The sequence below is a fragment of the Pituophis catenifer genome, unplaced genomic scaffold (genome assembly GCF_029215685.1).
Source record: "Pituophis catenifer annectens isolate HBS135680 unplaced genomic scaffold, rPitCat1.0.hap2 SCAF_2, whole genome shotgun sequence".
In the NCBI taxonomy this organism is placed as follows: Eukaryota; Metazoa; Chordata; class Lepidosauria; order Squamata; family Colubridae; genus Pituophis; species Pituophis catenifer.
In genome coordinates this window covers 48,886,858-48,904,062 of record NW_027256882.1, presented here as the reverse complement: position 1 = coordinate 48,904,062, position 17,205 = coordinate 48,886,858, and the positions used below count along the sequence as shown (strand labels likewise).

The 17,205-nt window shown below is 38.3% G+C and overlaps 1 protein-coding gene across 2 annotated transcripts in view; it reads right to left on the bottom strand.

Annotated features, from left to right (window-relative positions):
- PTPRG (protein tyrosine phosphatase receptor type G) overlaps positions 1-17,205 on the bottom strand; it is a 759,142-nt gene that overhangs the window by 315,343 nt on the left and 426,594 nt on the right. For both annotated transcript variants that reach the window (XM_070936839.1, XM_070936840.1), the window contains exon 4: positions 4,023-4,171. In XM_070936839.1, the coding sequence (XP_070792940.1) occupies positions 4,023-4,171 (149 nt within the window). The remainder of the gene's footprint in view (positions 1-4,022; positions 4,172-17,205) is intronic.

Genomic DNA, 17,205 nt, shown 5'->3' with positions numbered 1-17,205 from the left:
TCACACTGCCTTACCATCTGACACATTACTTGTGATAATAAAAATACAAACAACATGGTCAAACAATAAGGTTCTGTCTTATATCTGACATTTCCAATTAGTTTTCGAATTCGGTGAGCTCTCCCGCCCCCTCCTGTGGCAAGCATTCTGTTTTGCAGTCCATATTAGCTCTATATTTACAGGGGGGAGAAAAAAAAAACCTTTGCAGCTGAAGCAGATTTATTGGCATCTCCCAGTGGAGCCTCTTTGGAACTGGCACATACCGTCCACATCTGGTTCCTCCATTAGATTTTCAGCACATTTGGTTTTCCAGTGCTCCAGTAACCCAGCCACTGCCAAGCCTGGAGGGTAGAGTTCTCATGGGCAGTCTGCAAATGTTTGATCTGAGCCTGTGGATCACTGCTGATTCTGATGCTTCTTCCTTTCACTGGGTTTCCTAGAAATATAGCCTCTGGCATTTGGCAAGGCTCGGATTGGCAGAGAGGTTTTCACAGTGAGATAATTAACACTATAACCAGACCCTGGGTTTTGAACTCCAAAAAAATAATAATAATAAAAATGCTACAAAGTTTGGAGTTGTTGCACAGGATGCTTTTATCCAGAATATATCTGGGGCTCAGTTTCAGAAGGAGCTAAGGGTAGGCAGCAGCCAATCGAGCCATTAAGGGCGTTCTCTTTTTCCCTGACTTTGGAAAGAATCATTTAACTTTCCTTGTCAGAAATAATAACACATATGAGTCTCAAATATTCCTCAAGAAGAGGTGACTGTGAACTAGGCAATGCAGTTCATTATTTTTGCTATCTTAATTGCTATTTTAAGTATTCTATATGGCTTATGTCGGTGGTCGGATTCAATTTTTTTTACTACCGGTTCTGTGGGCGTGGCTTGGTGGGCATGTTTTGGTGGGCGTGGCAGGGGAAGGATACTGTAAAATCTCCATCCCACCCCACTCCAGGGGAAGGATACTGTAAAATCTCCATTCCCTCCCCCCTCCAGGGGAAGGTTACTACAAAATCCCCATTCCTTCCCAATCAGCTGGGACTTGGGAGGCAGAGAATAGATGGGGGTGGGGCCAGTCAGAGGTGGTATTTACCGGTTCTCTGAACTACTCAAAATTTCCGCTACCGGTTCTCCAGAACCGGTCAGAACCTTCTGAATACCACCTCTGGCTTATGTCTTGATTTTGGGGCCTTTCCTTTTACTGTAAACCATGGTAGTCAGTGTCAGTCAGTTAATTTTTCAAAATATTTATATACCCAAATGCTTTCAAGTCAGCTTTTGATTCAAGCAACTGCCTAGATCAGTCCCTGCAGTTTTCTTGGCAAGGTTTTTTGATAGTGATTTGTCATTGCTTCCTTCCTAGGGATAAGAGAAAAGGACTGGCCCTAAATCACCCACCTGGAGTTGTGCCTCAGGCAGGACTAGAACTCACAGTCTCCTGGTTTCTAACCTGGTGCCTTAGCTGCCACACCAAACTGGCTCTCAGTCAATCTTGGCAATTCCTTAGCAGGAATAAATTTACTACGTAGAAGATTCCCGGGCGCTTGGATAGATTCAACTGTTTACTGAGGGCAAAAATGAAGCTGATGCCAAACGGATGTACTTGAAGTCTTGGGGAAGTAACTCTACATTACCTGGAGTCTCTCTGAGAGTGAGATGGGTGGTACCTAGATTTGACAAATAAAGAAATAAACTATGTTTACATAACTGTTCACTCCAACCTGGAGATTGTTGGCTGCCAGGTTATCAGACCCAACTCTCAGAGATATAGATGGATACAGGGGTGGGCTCCTGGGGGGTTGGCAGAGTTCAGGCAATCCTCTAGCCAAGGATCGCCGAAGTTCGGTGAACCCCCAAATGCTACCCCTGGCTGGCCTCCCACCCCGTCCCTCCCAGGAGTCTCCATGCAGCCCGTTCATCATTTCAGGTAAGTACAGGGGCCGCGCGGAGGATCTGGGAGGGCAAAAAATGCGCCTACCGGAGGTTTCCGGAAGTCCGGAAACAGACCTGTTTCCGGCCTTCGTAGGATGCAGTTTTTGCCCTCCCGGAGCCTGGGACGGGGGAAAAACACCCCCTCTGCCATGGTGCAGGAGGCCGACTAGGCCACACCCACCAAGCAACAGGGCAGCGAACCCGTTACTAAAGGATCTGAAGCCTACCCCTGGATAGATATATGATAGATACTGCATTAGATAGATATATGATAGATACCGTATTAGATAGATAGATAGATAGATAGATAGATAGATAGATAGATAGATAGAGGCAGTTTTCCAATCAGTGCTGCTTTCCAGACAGGTTGAACTACAAAAAAAGAACAAAGGTTTCTTCCTCAACATATGAGGAAGGCTACAAGGTTAATGAGATACTCCAAGGTTAGCCGTTTATTAACCTGCAGAGGGATTCTGAAAATTGCCATCCAACACACCATAAGGCACTAGGTTGAGAAAAGCTGGCATAAAGGAAAAAAAAGTTGTATGTCCAGTTCTTTTGCTCAGCATCATGCAAGATCCAGAAGAGGAAGGCCTAATACCTCATTTCTAGATATAGTATAAGTAAGATTTGGGGTAAGGGAAATACTGTCTGAAATCAAAAAAACAAAACAAAAATAAAATATTAGCTTAGGTCTTCTATACTGACATCTTTCATCCTTAGGGGAAGGTTGCAAGTCCCCAAGGATTCTGCTGTAGGCAATATGAAGATACTGTTGGATAGCAATTTGTTTTCCCTTAGAATGCTAATTAGGAAGCTGGATAGTTGGAACATGGGAACTGTGTCCCTTCCTGCAAAAAATGACCTTAAAATGTATACCTCCAGGCTTGACTAGTTCAATGGTAGCCTTTCTCTCTGTCCCAGAAACATTTCTTAGTTTAAAACTCAGCACCTAGGCTAACCTTAAAAAAAAAAAAAAAAACTCCACTAAATCACATCATACCTTCTTCCTAAATCCTATGGAATTTATCATAGTAGCTTGTACAATTGTCTCCTACCACTGAAGATTGGATTATTCGAATCTTTTTTTAAATAAACCCTCTCCCTATATCTAACACTGTTCATATCGGTTACACCAAGTCATCCTATGTCTGAATTTTGCTCAGCAAATTAATCTATGTCAAGAAGTATTTCTTTTAAAAAAATAAATAAATCATTTTTTAGGGTATTAGCAACATACTCTCACATTTCTAAATACATCTGCTAGCCTCCAAACTTTAAGAATAACTTTTAGGTCCTTCCTGTGTAGGAATGAGCTGCCATCCTGCTGCGGAGAAGTTCTCTGGATGTGAAATTAAATGCCCACTAAATATTCTCATGGGTCTTTGTCATGCCTCAGCATATAACCTGTATATACTGTTGTTGTTCTCTAGCCCCCTCTAGTGGCCGGAGGGACAAATATGCCCCAACATACAATCTTTATATACTGTTGTTGCTCTCTAGTCCCATCTAGTGGCTGGAGAGACAAATACCTAGTATATTGTTTGAAACTGACCCTACCCTTTTATCCATCAGCCTGCACTCTCAAAACAAGTGCATACTGGGAAGCCAGACTCCATTTCCTTTAGTATTTGGAGAAGGAAGAAGCATCCATCTTAATCAGTGGCACATGGTTATCCAAGGACAAATCCACATCCCAGAGGATGTGGATCGCTGGTGAAATTTAAATTGTTTATATTTATTAATTGTTATGTTCATACTGTCTATCTTGTATTTGGTTCTCATTGCATGTATCCCTATTTTCCCCAGTTTCGCCATATCCTGTTCTTTCAATAAAGCATTCAGATCTACGCACACGGTTTATTTTATTGGAGGATGGGTGTGTTTAGCTGCATGTCGAGCTGCACACAGACTAAAATGTAGTGAGGACGGAACAGTCTTCCTTCATTCTGAAGCATAATTTCAGTAAAATAACTTCTTTTGTGCAAAAACAAAAAGTATACAAATCATACCGCATATTTTCAGAAGAAGCTCAGATCAAAGCAAGATTTTTTTTTTCATTAAAATATGGTAACTTATCTTGACCAACCTCAACTGGGAATCTCCTTCCATTGATGCTATGCTCTGAGCCAGCAGATCCATTACTCTGGCCCCAGTGAAATTCAACTTTTTCTGCTTTGAATCTTCCTGGTAGTCCAGCACCGCTGATGAAATAATCATCCTTTAGAAGGATGGCAACTGGAAAGAGAAGAAATAAATAAATAAAAAACAAGATTGACTTTTTTTTTTTTGCTGTAGATATCGGCTACACATGTTATCATTTCACAAACCATTTCTTTTTTTTATGTTTTATTTATTTTAGTTATATAACATATAAAAATTCAATTTCCATCGAACAGTGTGCTATCAGGGTACAATTGTTTTTAGGCAATCATAATCAAAATGTTTACAATAGTATTCATCACAATAAGATTAATACTATAATAACAATAATATTTAACTTATCTACAAATCTCCATTTTAACATTTATCCTTTTTATGCACCCACATTTCTAACTGTTTCTATTGTCTAACCATTGGTAAAATAGGTCCTATGTCAAAAAATATTCAGTTTCTTCTTTGTCCTTAATAGTAAGGGTTAGTCTATCCATTTCTGCACATTCTAATGTTTTCTTAATTACACTCTCATCTATAGGGATCTCATTGTTCTTCCATTGTTGTGCAAATACAATTCTGGCTGCAGTTAGTACATGTAAAATTAAAAAGATTGTTCTTTTATCATATTTTTCCGGCAGAATGCCAAATAAAAATATTTCTGGTTTCATGTCTATATCCTGCTTTATCATTTTTTCTAACCAAGTATGTATTTTCGTCCAATATTTTTTAGCTTTTGGGCATGTCCACCACATATGGTAATATGAACCAGGTGTTTGATTGCACTTCCAATATTTAGTGGATTCATCTTTATACATTTTTGCCAGTCGTGTTGGTGCAAATTGTCATCTATAGAACATTTTATGCAATTTTTCTTTATATGCAGTTGACATAGTCAATTTAACATTTCTATCCCACAGTTTCTGCCATTTATCCAGTTCTATTGCATATCCAAAATTTTTAGCCCAAACTATCATTGTCTCCTTTATCTTCAAGTTTAATACTTAAAAAGTAATAATATATTTTCTTCATCAGTTTTTCATCTGTTCCAGTTAATATCTGGTCCAGTTCTGTTAATTCTTTATTAAAACCATACATTTTAGCATCTTTCTCATATTGAGATTGTATCTGCATTTGCATGGACCTGCTTGTTTTTTAATTCCCCCTTTTAATTCAGAATATCTTTATATCTTACAATTTTTTTCCATATTAATAACATTAGGATGTATCATTGTGGAAAACCAGACTGGTATTTTCAAATGATGTTGTTCTTTAATTTTAACCCATACTGACAGCAATGCATTTCCAACATAATGTCTTTGAAAGTATCTATGTATCTTATTCTTCCCATACCATAAAAAAGTGTGCCAACCTAATTGAAGATTGTGTCCTTCTAAAGTTAAGTCTTTTGTGCCTCAAGTTAATCCATTCTTTGACCCAGTTTCACAAACCATTTCTGAAAAACCTTGCCAAGAAGACTGCAGGGAGTTGCCCAGGCAGACTTTGAGTATTGGATACAACTGAAAAGAAGAAAAAAATGGATCTAATATTTCTAATACAAGAAACTCAATTTTGCTTTCAGTTAAGAAATACAGGTAGTCCTCAACTTACAACTAGTCATTCAGCCACTGTTCCAAATTGTGAAGATGCTGAAGGAAGGGACTTATGACCTATGCCCAAAGTTATGGCTGTTGCAATGGCCCCAAGATCACATAATGGGGTCTGGCAGCACGCCCGCACTTATGGCCATAGAGCAGGGGTGTCAAACTCAAGGCCTAGGGGCCGGATCCAGCCTGTGGGGTGCTTAGATCTGGCCTGTGGGGTCAACCTGGAAACAGTGAAGGACCGGCCCGCAGTGCCTCTGCCAGCGAAAACAGAGCTCAGGAGGGCTACGTGCGCCCCTCCTGTGCTCCGTTTTTGCTGGCAGAGGGTTGCAGGAGGCCATCCCAGCCGAAAATGAAGCTTGGGAGCCCATTTTCGCTGCCAGAGTGCTCGGGCCGCCACAGGTACTCCTGACACGAGTGACTTTTAGCTGGCCATGCCCACCTTGGCCACACCCACCCCGGCCCCCAAGGTCAAATACCTTGAATAAAATTGAGTTTGACAGCCCTGCCATAGAGGCCCTGCAACTTCTCCTATCTGCCTATCTTTCCCCTTCCCATCAGAGTCACCCACCTGGCAGATGCCGTGACCCACTTCCCGACTCCTCCCCTTAATTCAACCAGATGTTCTCAGACCTTTAAATTTCTCAGGTATGTATTCAACAAACGTACAGCCCTGAGAAGTTTCTTTGGCAGAGAACTCTAGAAAGAAAACAATCTGACACAGCAAATAGGGCTCTCAGAGGATCTTTTACACACTTACTCCAGCAGATAATTTTCAGGCCTTTCTGCAGAATTACAAAGTGAAGAAAACAAGGTTGCACTCCAGCACCTTGTTATATATGAGAGTCCCACTGAAATTACACAGCTATGCACAGTTTGCCATCTTGACTTGGGAATTAATTAAGCCAGAAAGTTAATCTGCCTAAGAAGCAGGTGGGAGAAATCTTGTTACTACAGATCCTTGTATCACACATATGCACTAATTTGTATGTGCACGCATCCTAATGAATGATGCAAGGAAAAATTCTGCAGTATGGTGTATATACAGCGCATTGCTGCACTGTGCTTCAATAAAATGGGATACAGGCAGCTAAAAATAAAATTTTTGAATGCTATATATACGAATAATTAGATTAGACTGAATGGAAGAAACAACGATTTTTGGCTTTAAAAAAAATTCAGAAGGTAGCTAAATGGGCAAGTGAGCCATGGTGGTGCGGTGGTTAGAATGCAGTATTGCAGGTTAATTCTGCTCACAGCCTGGAGTTCGATCCTGATGGGGCTCAAGGTTGACTCGGCCTTCCATCCTTCCGTGGTTGGTAAAATGGGGACCCAGATTGTTGGGAGCAATATGCTGACTCTGTAAATTGCTTAAGAGAGCGTTGTAAAGCACTCTCTTAAGCAGTTTACAGAGTAAATTGCTTAAAATTTACATAGTGTAAAGCACTATGAAGTGGTATATAAGTCTAAGTGCTATTGCTATCACTATGTGTGGACCAAGACTATTCATAGCAGCTTTCCTAAATGTTCTCAATTATTTATTTCATCTCTGGAAGTATTTTTCTTACAAAGGATGCATGTAGGATATATCTCCCTAAATGGCACTTAAGAATCTTAGATACTAATACTATTAGGACAAAAGGTATCAAAATATATGGGGAATTATAGCTTTTGCTGGCCAATTTACTACCAAACAATCTAAATAATCTGGATAGCAACCTGATTGATTGATTGATGGTACCTTCAAGTCAGTTTGAATCCTGGCAACTTCTTGGCAAGATTTTCAGAAGTGCTTTGCCGTTGCCTTCTTCCTAGGGCTGAGAGAAAGTGACTGGCACAAAGCCATCCAGCTAGTTTTGTGCCAAGGTGGGACTAGAACTCAAGCCTCCCAGTTTCTAGCCTGGTGTGTTAACCTACACCAAATTTTCTCTCTCTTGACAATTAGGTACACATTTGCATGTACCAACAGCACCTACAATTAATTCATTAAGAAAACAAATAAATAATGTGACTCAGTCCCCTTGTTGACTTTCTAGAATTGTTTCCTCTCTACAAATCTTTCTAGATCCGAGCCACTGTTTTGTGTAGATCTTTGTCTTAGATTCTAGATTAAGGTGACCAGACGTCCCGCTTTTGGCGGGACAGTCCCGCTTTTGAACAATTTGTCCCGCGTCCCGCGGCGTTTTAAAAAAATCCCGATTGGTGGGTTGCTACTGGCTGCTTCCTGAGTCCCAGCTGATGGCTAGAGGGAAAAAAACTGTTTAAACTCTTGCTGCGGGGCTTCAAAGGGCCGTCCTACAGCTGATCAGTGTTAAAAGAAAACAAATGAGTAGACCGATGCCTGCAAAAATAGAAAAAACAGCCCCTTAAAGCTTCAGCATAGATTAATTAGCACAAGTTGATTAGATCGGTTTTCCCGACTCTCAGCTGATTTGCTCTCAGCTGCTTTGCTCAGGGCTCTGTAGTTGCTAGCTGCAGAGTGCTGGAGATTTTTTTCCCCTAACTATGCTTTAAAAGCGAAACTGAAAGTAAACCAGGGTGCAACGTGGCAAAATGAGGCAGAGAGAGATTTCTTTTTCTTTTTCCTCACCAAAAAAGGTAGGTGCAAAACTGCAACAATGGGAAATTTAGGGCAAAAGAGGAGAGTTCAAGATTTTAAAACACAAAAGAAAAAAAGCTCTATTTAACTAGAGAATTGTAATAATTGAGATACTATTAATTGTATATTGTGTTGAAAGCAGAAATGGTTAAGTTGTGGTTTGGAGGAATATATGGGGGAAATTATTTGCTTTATTATTATTGGTAAATATAATTAATTGATTTGTAAGAAATTGGATTGCATGGAAATAATTGGAATATTCATGTTCATATTGATTAATATACAAAAAAGATAGTTATATAACTAATTGATTTATATTAAAATGTTGAATTTGTATTAAACAACTGTATTACATAATTACATAATTAACCAATGTGAGGATGGATATAAAAATAGATGACAATGGGAAGGGGTATAATATAGAATAAAAGGGAAAAATTAAATTTGATTAAGATTAGAGATGAGGATGAAGGGTAATATTGGTTTTTTTAAAAAATAGATGAGGAATAAATATGGCAAAAAGGAAATATAGAAATTGTAAATTTAATTGAAATGACTAAACACTGTTTAAATTTGTGAACCAGCCAAATATTCTGTTCAAAGAAAATACATTGTATGTTTGTATATGTGTTTCTAATTATTGCTATTTATTCATATTTGTTCTCTTTTATTCTTTAAAGTTTAACAATTCATTCTTTATCTTAATATCTTTATATTTGTTTGGGGTTGACTTTCTTCCCTTTCATCTTTTTTTTTGTACAGCAATCTTTCTCCTCAAATCTACCACCTCTCTCTTTTCTTTCCTTCTTACTTTCTCTTCCCCCCTCTTCTTCTCCTCCCTACTTCCTCTTCCTTTCTCCTTCTCCTCCTCTCTTACCCTCCCTCCTACTCTAATTTCCCTTCCCTTCCTTCATCCCTCTCTATTGCTGTATCCTTTTATGCATATGACTATTCAGAGAGCTGAAAAAGTTATTTTTGACTGGTCTGGTCCTCACACTTTTGACCAGTCCTCGAACTTACGACTGTCCTCACATTTTACATTTTTGCCCTATCTTATCATCATGGTGAAGAGAAGCAGTTGTGAAATGAGTGACATGGTTGTTAAGAATGCTGCACGGCCATAAATGTGAGGATGGTCATAAGTATGAGGACCAGTTAAAAGTGCGAGGACCTGTTAGAAATGACTTTTTTCAGCCTTCTGGTTAGTCCTTTTGTGCATATGGACTACTCAGAGGGCTGAAAAAGTTATTTTTGACTGGTCCTCGCACTTTTGACCAGTCCTCAAACTTACGACTGTCCTCACATTTTACGTTTTTTGCCCTATCTTATCACCATGATGAAGAGAAGCAGTTGTGAAATGAGTGACATGGTTGTTAAGAATGCTGCACAGGCATAAATGTGAGGATGGTCATAAGTGTGAGGACCAGTCAAAAGTGCGAGGACCTGGCAGAAATGACTTTTTTCTATACACATAGCCATGGCCACCTGGTCACATGACCAGCTATCCACGCCCACCCAGTCACATGACCTCCAAGCCACACCCACAAAATGGTGGGTGTCCCGCTTTACCAATGTTAAAATCTGGTCACCTTATTCTAGATCTAAGGTAAAGACAAAGCACAACAAAAAACAACAGTTGGTTCTGAGCTGTTCTATAACAACTTCTCTATAAAAATGTTTTCATAACAAATCAATATTCTGAAAGACGCTTTGACCCAAGGGGTTTCTGAATGTTGAGGATCAGTAGAAATAACATATTGACACAAGTCCACAAAAGCTCATATACTGTATAATTATTGCATAGGCTGAAATACCATCTGGTTTATCTGAATTCAGTTTGGTTTCTTAAGAATAACATTAAGAACAGTTTTGTTGTTTCACTAATGAAAAAATACCTAGGCATTCTATTATAAATTAAATGTATTTAAAATATGGTGTGGAAATGGAGCTGGTCATGATTTAAGCAGCATTTTTTGCAGATTTTCTATGTCAGAATGAAAACATGTATTAAAATGGAGGTAAACCTGTACATGGATGTGGAGGAAAGAAGCCAATTAAAGTGGATTTCCCCCCCCCCTTCTTTTTAAAGGTGACATGTACTAGGAAGCAAAAAGAGACTTAAAAGAGGGTTTCCCCCCCTTCTTTTTAATGTGACAAACTAATGGACAGTCCCACAAGAATATAGGCTTCTCTGAATCTGTTACAATGCACAGCGGGATTCAGCTGCATTATATAAATATTTGATGATTGCTAAATCATTTATGGCTCTGTCAGGGGTCATTTTACTTGTTTTAGATTAATAATTAAAAGGATAATTAGGAGAATGTATAATCTGAAATGTTCATCTAATTGTTCATTTTACAGTTATCTCTTACTGGGTTTTACACAATCTCTCTCTCTCTCTCTCTCTCTCTCTCTCTCTCTCTCTCTCTCTCTCTCTCTCTCTCTCTCTCTCTCTCTCACACACACACACACACACACACACACACACACACACACACACATCTATGCCTATATGCCTGCACCTTGGATGTCTCTGTTCTCTAGTAACACCATCTCCAATATTTTAGAGGCATGAAATATTCCTGGAATTGTGCACTAATCTATTTGCAGATGCACCCATCAGGTATCATTCTGTGTATTAAAAGTGGCATGGATTATCTGGAGAATTCTTTATTGTGGCATAAACTTCAAAAGAAAAAAAAAAGCACCCAGGTTTTCTTACAAAGATCAGTAGTATGACAGGCCCTATCTTCCAGTTTATAGAAGACGTGAGACACAAGGAAAAATAAAATGAAAATGCAGAAAATCTAAAAGCAAGTTCAGACATCTATCTCAAAATTCCTGTTCTTTTTTTTTTTTTTTTTTTTTTTGACAAGTGAGTTGATTTTTGCTAGGTGACAGTTACAGTGTGTCTCCTGAGTTCTTCCTTCGGGAGAAGGGTGTGAGGAATGAAAACAAGAAGTTAGTCTGACAACAACATTCATTGTAGCCCATCCTATATTTCTACATTTGGAACTTGGGATCAGTTAGGTGTTTCTTTGTATATGTCAGCCATTGCCTGGGCCAAAACCTCGCTTCAGACTGCATTCCTAAATTACATTTAATAATTCTTTGGTTTTAGAGTGTCTGGTTCTCAGTTTTGGCTGACTCTCCTCTACCCTTGGGTCACTGAACATCTGTGGGATGGAACAAAAGGAAATAGAACAAAGGTAGCTGATCTCTCAGAAGAGGTAATACGAATGTCCAGTTTTAAATTTTAATTTTTTCTGCATAGACTCACTGCCCTTAAAGGTGAAGGGTGAACCAAATAGAAAAAAATAGGTCAAGATAAAAAAATTAACAAATGCCCCCTCTACAGTTTTTATCATACCTTTGTAATAAATTATTTGGACATTATCTCTGGAATATAGGCATATACTTAAAAAAAAGTATCTATCCAGAAATTTTGAATTTTGTTTGTCAAGTCCAAATGTTATTTTACTTGTCAAGATCATAATTCTGCCATTTAAAAAAAAAACCTTGAAAAATATGGGAACAAAAGGTTTATATAATGAAATGAAACATTGGAGTAATTCAATGCTTTTTATAAGTGTAGTTTTATATACTTAATCTTTGTTATAAAACTTAAAGCATTGAATTGAATGAATTGTCGCCCACGTGCTAGGCTTTTGTTTGTTTTTAATATACAGCCCAAGTAAGTTTGGGCTGATTATAATGGCAAGTTTCACTTACTTGTAATCCCTTTAAAGACTCCTAGCTTCTAATCTAAAAATCTTATTTGATATATGTCAGAATCAGAACTTGGATTTATTAACTGTATATTAATTGTAATCATCTATGTTCATCATAGGAATTTGTAAATAAAACTAAACAATCAAATAATTCTGACGTAACACGGAAGTGTAAAATGATCTCTATTTATTTGCCAATTTCTACATAATTTGGATTTGAACAATTTTCACAGAAAATTAGAAACAATCTTTCTGTATACTGTACCCTTTAAATGAATTTTCTCTGTTAATATAGTTACTGCATTTTTTTAAAAAAAACCTATTTCTTTAAAATGTTAGAGAAAATAAAAAGGTAACTCCTCACTTTTATCAATTTTTCTATTTTTAAAGCCATTTTTCCTTTAGATTTGTCTGAGTGATTGCTTAGCCTAGGAAATGGTTCTTTATGGATAATCTGTTCTTTTGAACTGCTTATTACAAAAGGCTAGCAAAATACTGCCTGCTTGAACAAGTATTGGCCATTACATTTTAATAGGCTTTAGCATCTAACAGAAATAGCTTTACTGAAGCCCATCAAGATGAAGGATTTGGATGAACTAATCTCAGGGATCTTTTTTAGTTCTAAATGGAATCAGAATCTGTGAGATAGTTATCTTCCAACCTTCCTCAATGTAAGTACAATACCAAAAAATAATAGAATTTGGTGGGCTAAAGTCATTAACTGGAATTACAAAGTCATTTCTGAAAAGTTAAAGGCGTACTGTTTACAATCCTTGGGCTGCATAGAGTCCCAAAAAACTATTCTGGCATGTTTAAAGTATCTTGGGATTTGTACATTTTAGAGGAGGGGGACTGGTCGATTTAAGGGAAGGAATGTATTACTCTCCTATATTTTCTTTAGTTTAAGGCATAAGGTTGTCTTTTAATCCTTGCCTTCTCAAAAATTTAGAGCTGCCCACTATGGGGCAAAAATATATTTTTAATTGTACAGCTCATAGCCCATTTCTGCCTTATATACAGGTACCCTGCACCATAGAGTAGAGTAGAGTAGAGTAGGGTAAGGTAGGGTAGGGTAGGGTAGGGTAGGGTAGGGTAGGGTAGGGTAAGGTAGAGTAGAGTAGAGTAGAATAGGATAGAATAGAACAGAACAGAACAGAACAGAACAGAACAGAACAGAACAGAACAGAACAGGAAAGGACCTTGGAGGTCTTCTAGTCCAGCCCTCTGCTCAAGCAGGAGAACCTATACTATTTCAGATAAGTGACTCTCTACTCTCTTCTTAAGATCATTGGTGATGACTGGAGGGTTTTTTCAGGCCATAAACTTTGAATGATAGTAAAATGTCATTAAGCAAAGGCTACCTGTATGCATAATATTACAAGGATCCAAAACTGTGTTCCTTCTGTTACCTCGTGTAATAGAATACTATTGAGATGTTAGGATGAGTACATTATTTATTCTAGATAAGTTTATTTCAAAGCAAACTTGCCAGCATTGGTGTGTAATGAAGAAAACCAGAAAGAAGAGATCCTTTGCTACAGATACTGCAAATACACTTTGCATATAGCTACATTCAGTAAAAATCCATACCAGATTTTGATGTGTCCTGTGTGTATAATTAAACCTTTAGGTCAGTGTTTCTCAACCATGGCAATTTCACAATGGCCATGCTGACTGTGGAATTCTGGGAGTTGTAGTCCATACACCTGGAAATTGTCAAGATTACAAAATTCAGCTCTAGGCACTTCTAAACCACAGACAGCAATTGGGAGAAGGCTTTTACTCTATGTTGGATTGCTTAAAGTTTTTTGTAAAAGCTCTCTAAACCAGGGGTGTCAAGCTCAAGGCCTGGGGCCAAATCTGGCCCGCAGGGGCTTCCCTGGAAACAGTGAAGCACCGGCCTGTGGTGCCTCTGCCAGCGAAAAAGGAGCTCAGGAGGGCTGTGTGAGGCCCTCCAGAGCTCCGTTTTCGCTGGCAAATGGTTGCAGGAGGTTTTTGCAGCCGAAAACTGAGCTCGGGAGCCTGTTTTTGCTGGCAGAGTGTTCGAGCCACCACAGGCGCCCCTGACACAAGTGACATCGAGCTGGTCATGCCTACCCCGGTCCCCCAAGGTCAAACACAACCCTGATGTGGCCCTCAATGAAATAGAGTTTGACACCCCTGCTCTAAACCAAGTGGTTTTTTTTTTAGAATCTCAAATATGTATAACCTGAAGCACTGATTAAGGCATGACTTAACATAGTCTTGTCCTTATCTTCATAGGATTGCAAACTAAATTGTGACATTGCAACAAAAAGACAAGTAAAATTTTAGATTACCTCAACAAAAGTGATAATTTTGAAATCAGCAGAAATGATTGTGCCAATTAATCCTTCATTGGTGAGATCACCTTGGCTATTATGTTCAGTTCCATTTGTTTTTTGCATTTGTTTTTTGTATTTTGTTTATTATTATGTTATACTATTCTATTCTTGTTCACCGCTCAGAGTCTTAACTGACTGGGACGGCTTACACACACACAATTTTTCAAGTATAACAGGATCCTAGAAAGTTTTAGGGGAAAAAAGATGGAAGGAACCTGGAACCTTTAGCCTTGAGAAGAGAAGCCTGATGGAGAACATGATAGCGCTGTTCAAATATTTGAAAGAGATGTTATGCAGAAGAAAGCCAAGACTTGTTCTCTATCACTGCGGGGTGCAGGACATGGCATAATGGATTTAAGTTACAGGGAGACAAGTTTTGATTAAACGTAAAAAGAACTTAGCAGTAAGAGCAGTTCAACAGGGGAAGCAATTACCCAGGGATGTGGTGGGCTTCGCTTCACCAGATGTTTTTAAGTGGAGGTTAAACACTTCTCTGTCATTTGGGATTCCTTCACTGCCCAGGGGGTTGGATGGAAGAGTTTAAATAGCGCCTTTCAACTCTATGATTCTATTATTGCCTCATAATTCCCCAATTAAAATTCTACTGCACAAAATTTCGTAGAAAAGTGTGACCCGCTGCCTAGACAGCTATGGACATTTTTGACTACAGCAGAAAACCATTTGCTACGATTAAAAAAAAAATAATGCAACTGTTTCTACAAACTTTAAGAGTATGCATCTCCTTTCCAGATTTATTTATGAGATTTCTTTGCTGCCCATCTCGTTTTGAAGTGACTTTTTGGGTCATGTAATTGACTCATTGAAAATAAAGCAGAGTCAGACCAATGTTTTCAGCCTGTCTATATAGGATATGGCTTCCTTCATGACAGGATTAATAAAGGTGCCCATCTTTACATAGGAGAGGGAAAAATGAACGAATGAATTTCTAAAATTATGGAACTCAGAAATGAAGATAGCAGCGAGGGCTGTAATGTTTCTTTCCCTAGGAGTAAATCTATTCAGCACGGCAGGACTTCTTATTAATAAACATTTATGAGGTAGTTCTTAATGGTGCAATTCATACAAGGTTTCTATGAGGAATGAGGGGGGGGAGGTTTATGTAACCATAAATACAAATAATAAACAAATTCTCTTTATGGAAAAAGCGCTACCATAGTAATACCGTATGGGGAAGAAGGTATCAATAGATTGGTTATGTAAAAATTTTTTAAAAAGGAAATCTTTATTGAACCAAATGTTTTAAATGGAATGAAGATGCACAAGTGTTGCATAGATATTAATTGAGAGATGGAGGGAAATGGATAAAAAGAGTGGATAAAAAGACATGACATGACTGGGTGACCTTTGAGATGGGAAGGTCAACGGGGCAGTCTTTTGAAGTGATTCAACTAAATAAGTAATATTTTTCCAAAAAGTCCTTTGATGACACAAATGGATTCCCATTCCTCCAGTTCCCCTTTAGATTCCACATGACATAAACAGACAATCAGGGGATTATAGGCATTTACAAATTTCATTTCCAGAATTGAAGAGATGGGAGGAGAGGGGAGAGAGAGAGAGAGGAGAAGGAAGAGAGGAAAGAAGAGGAAGAGACGGAAACCAGTATATAGGCTGCATAGTCTCTATAGATATCTACGGTAATTTGAACGTATAAATAGCTGACAAGGTTTTCCATCTGTATACCCAAGCTAATTCTATGTTTAATGACTACATGAATTTATAGTATTAAAAAATTATAAGATGTATAACATGGCACAGCCTGAGTCTGGGAATGCTCCCTGAGGTAAAGCCAGGTGCAGAGATACTGAAAGGTTCACAGGAAGGGCATTTCGCCTTATAAGCTAGTTTCCTGCTTGTTTTGCGCATGGTTATAAAAGCTTTACAAACCATTGCCTTGGCATGGACAGGCCATGACAGAATAGCACATACATACTTGTTGCCCATCGCAGAGAACCACAGCACTCCTGCAAATATTTATCATTAGTAAAACTTGTGATGATCACACTAGCTTTCAGTTCTTCTGGAAACCTCTTGGGGAAATTGACCCTGGAGGGCAATTAAATTTGGGCATTAAACACCTTCACAATACCACTTCTTTTCTCATATGATTTTGTTTGAAATACAGGCAGCCATGTAAGAGGGCAACAAGTGGCAAGTGACATCCCTGTGTATGATGCAAAATACCCATTTGAGGCAATATATGTACTGTCACTTACACATATTGTGCTCTTTGCAAAGGAAATGTATTTATTTATTAAGCTATATGGAAAGTTATCATGACTTACTACTGGATGGCTACAAACATTTTTTGGGGGTGGGGGGTGGGGAACAGGTATCTCATTTTCAGTCATACATTTATATATGCAAAGAACCAAAAAAAAATTGCTGTCCAGTTCTAAAGTTGTGTCCGACTCTTCAAAACCTCATGGATCATAGCACACCAGGCCCCTGTCCTCCATTTTGTTGTTGTTCAGTCAAAAAAATATATACATGAACAATTACCAAAGATTTGGAAAATATGCATTAGAATGATAACAACCCAACCATTATCTGAACTCATGACATTGATTGCTATTTTTATTTAATACAATTATAATTCAACTTACACTACAGGCTTTTTTTAATATATAAGTCCTAGAGTTCTTAACCTTTAGAGAAACCCACAACACATCTGTTCCTTTGAGCTTACTTCTTTATTGCATTTAACACTACTCACTATAGTGGAATGAAATAAAAGGTAAAGTTAATGACCTGCTCTACATATCCTTATCTTTAAAACACATTTACAATTTATGTA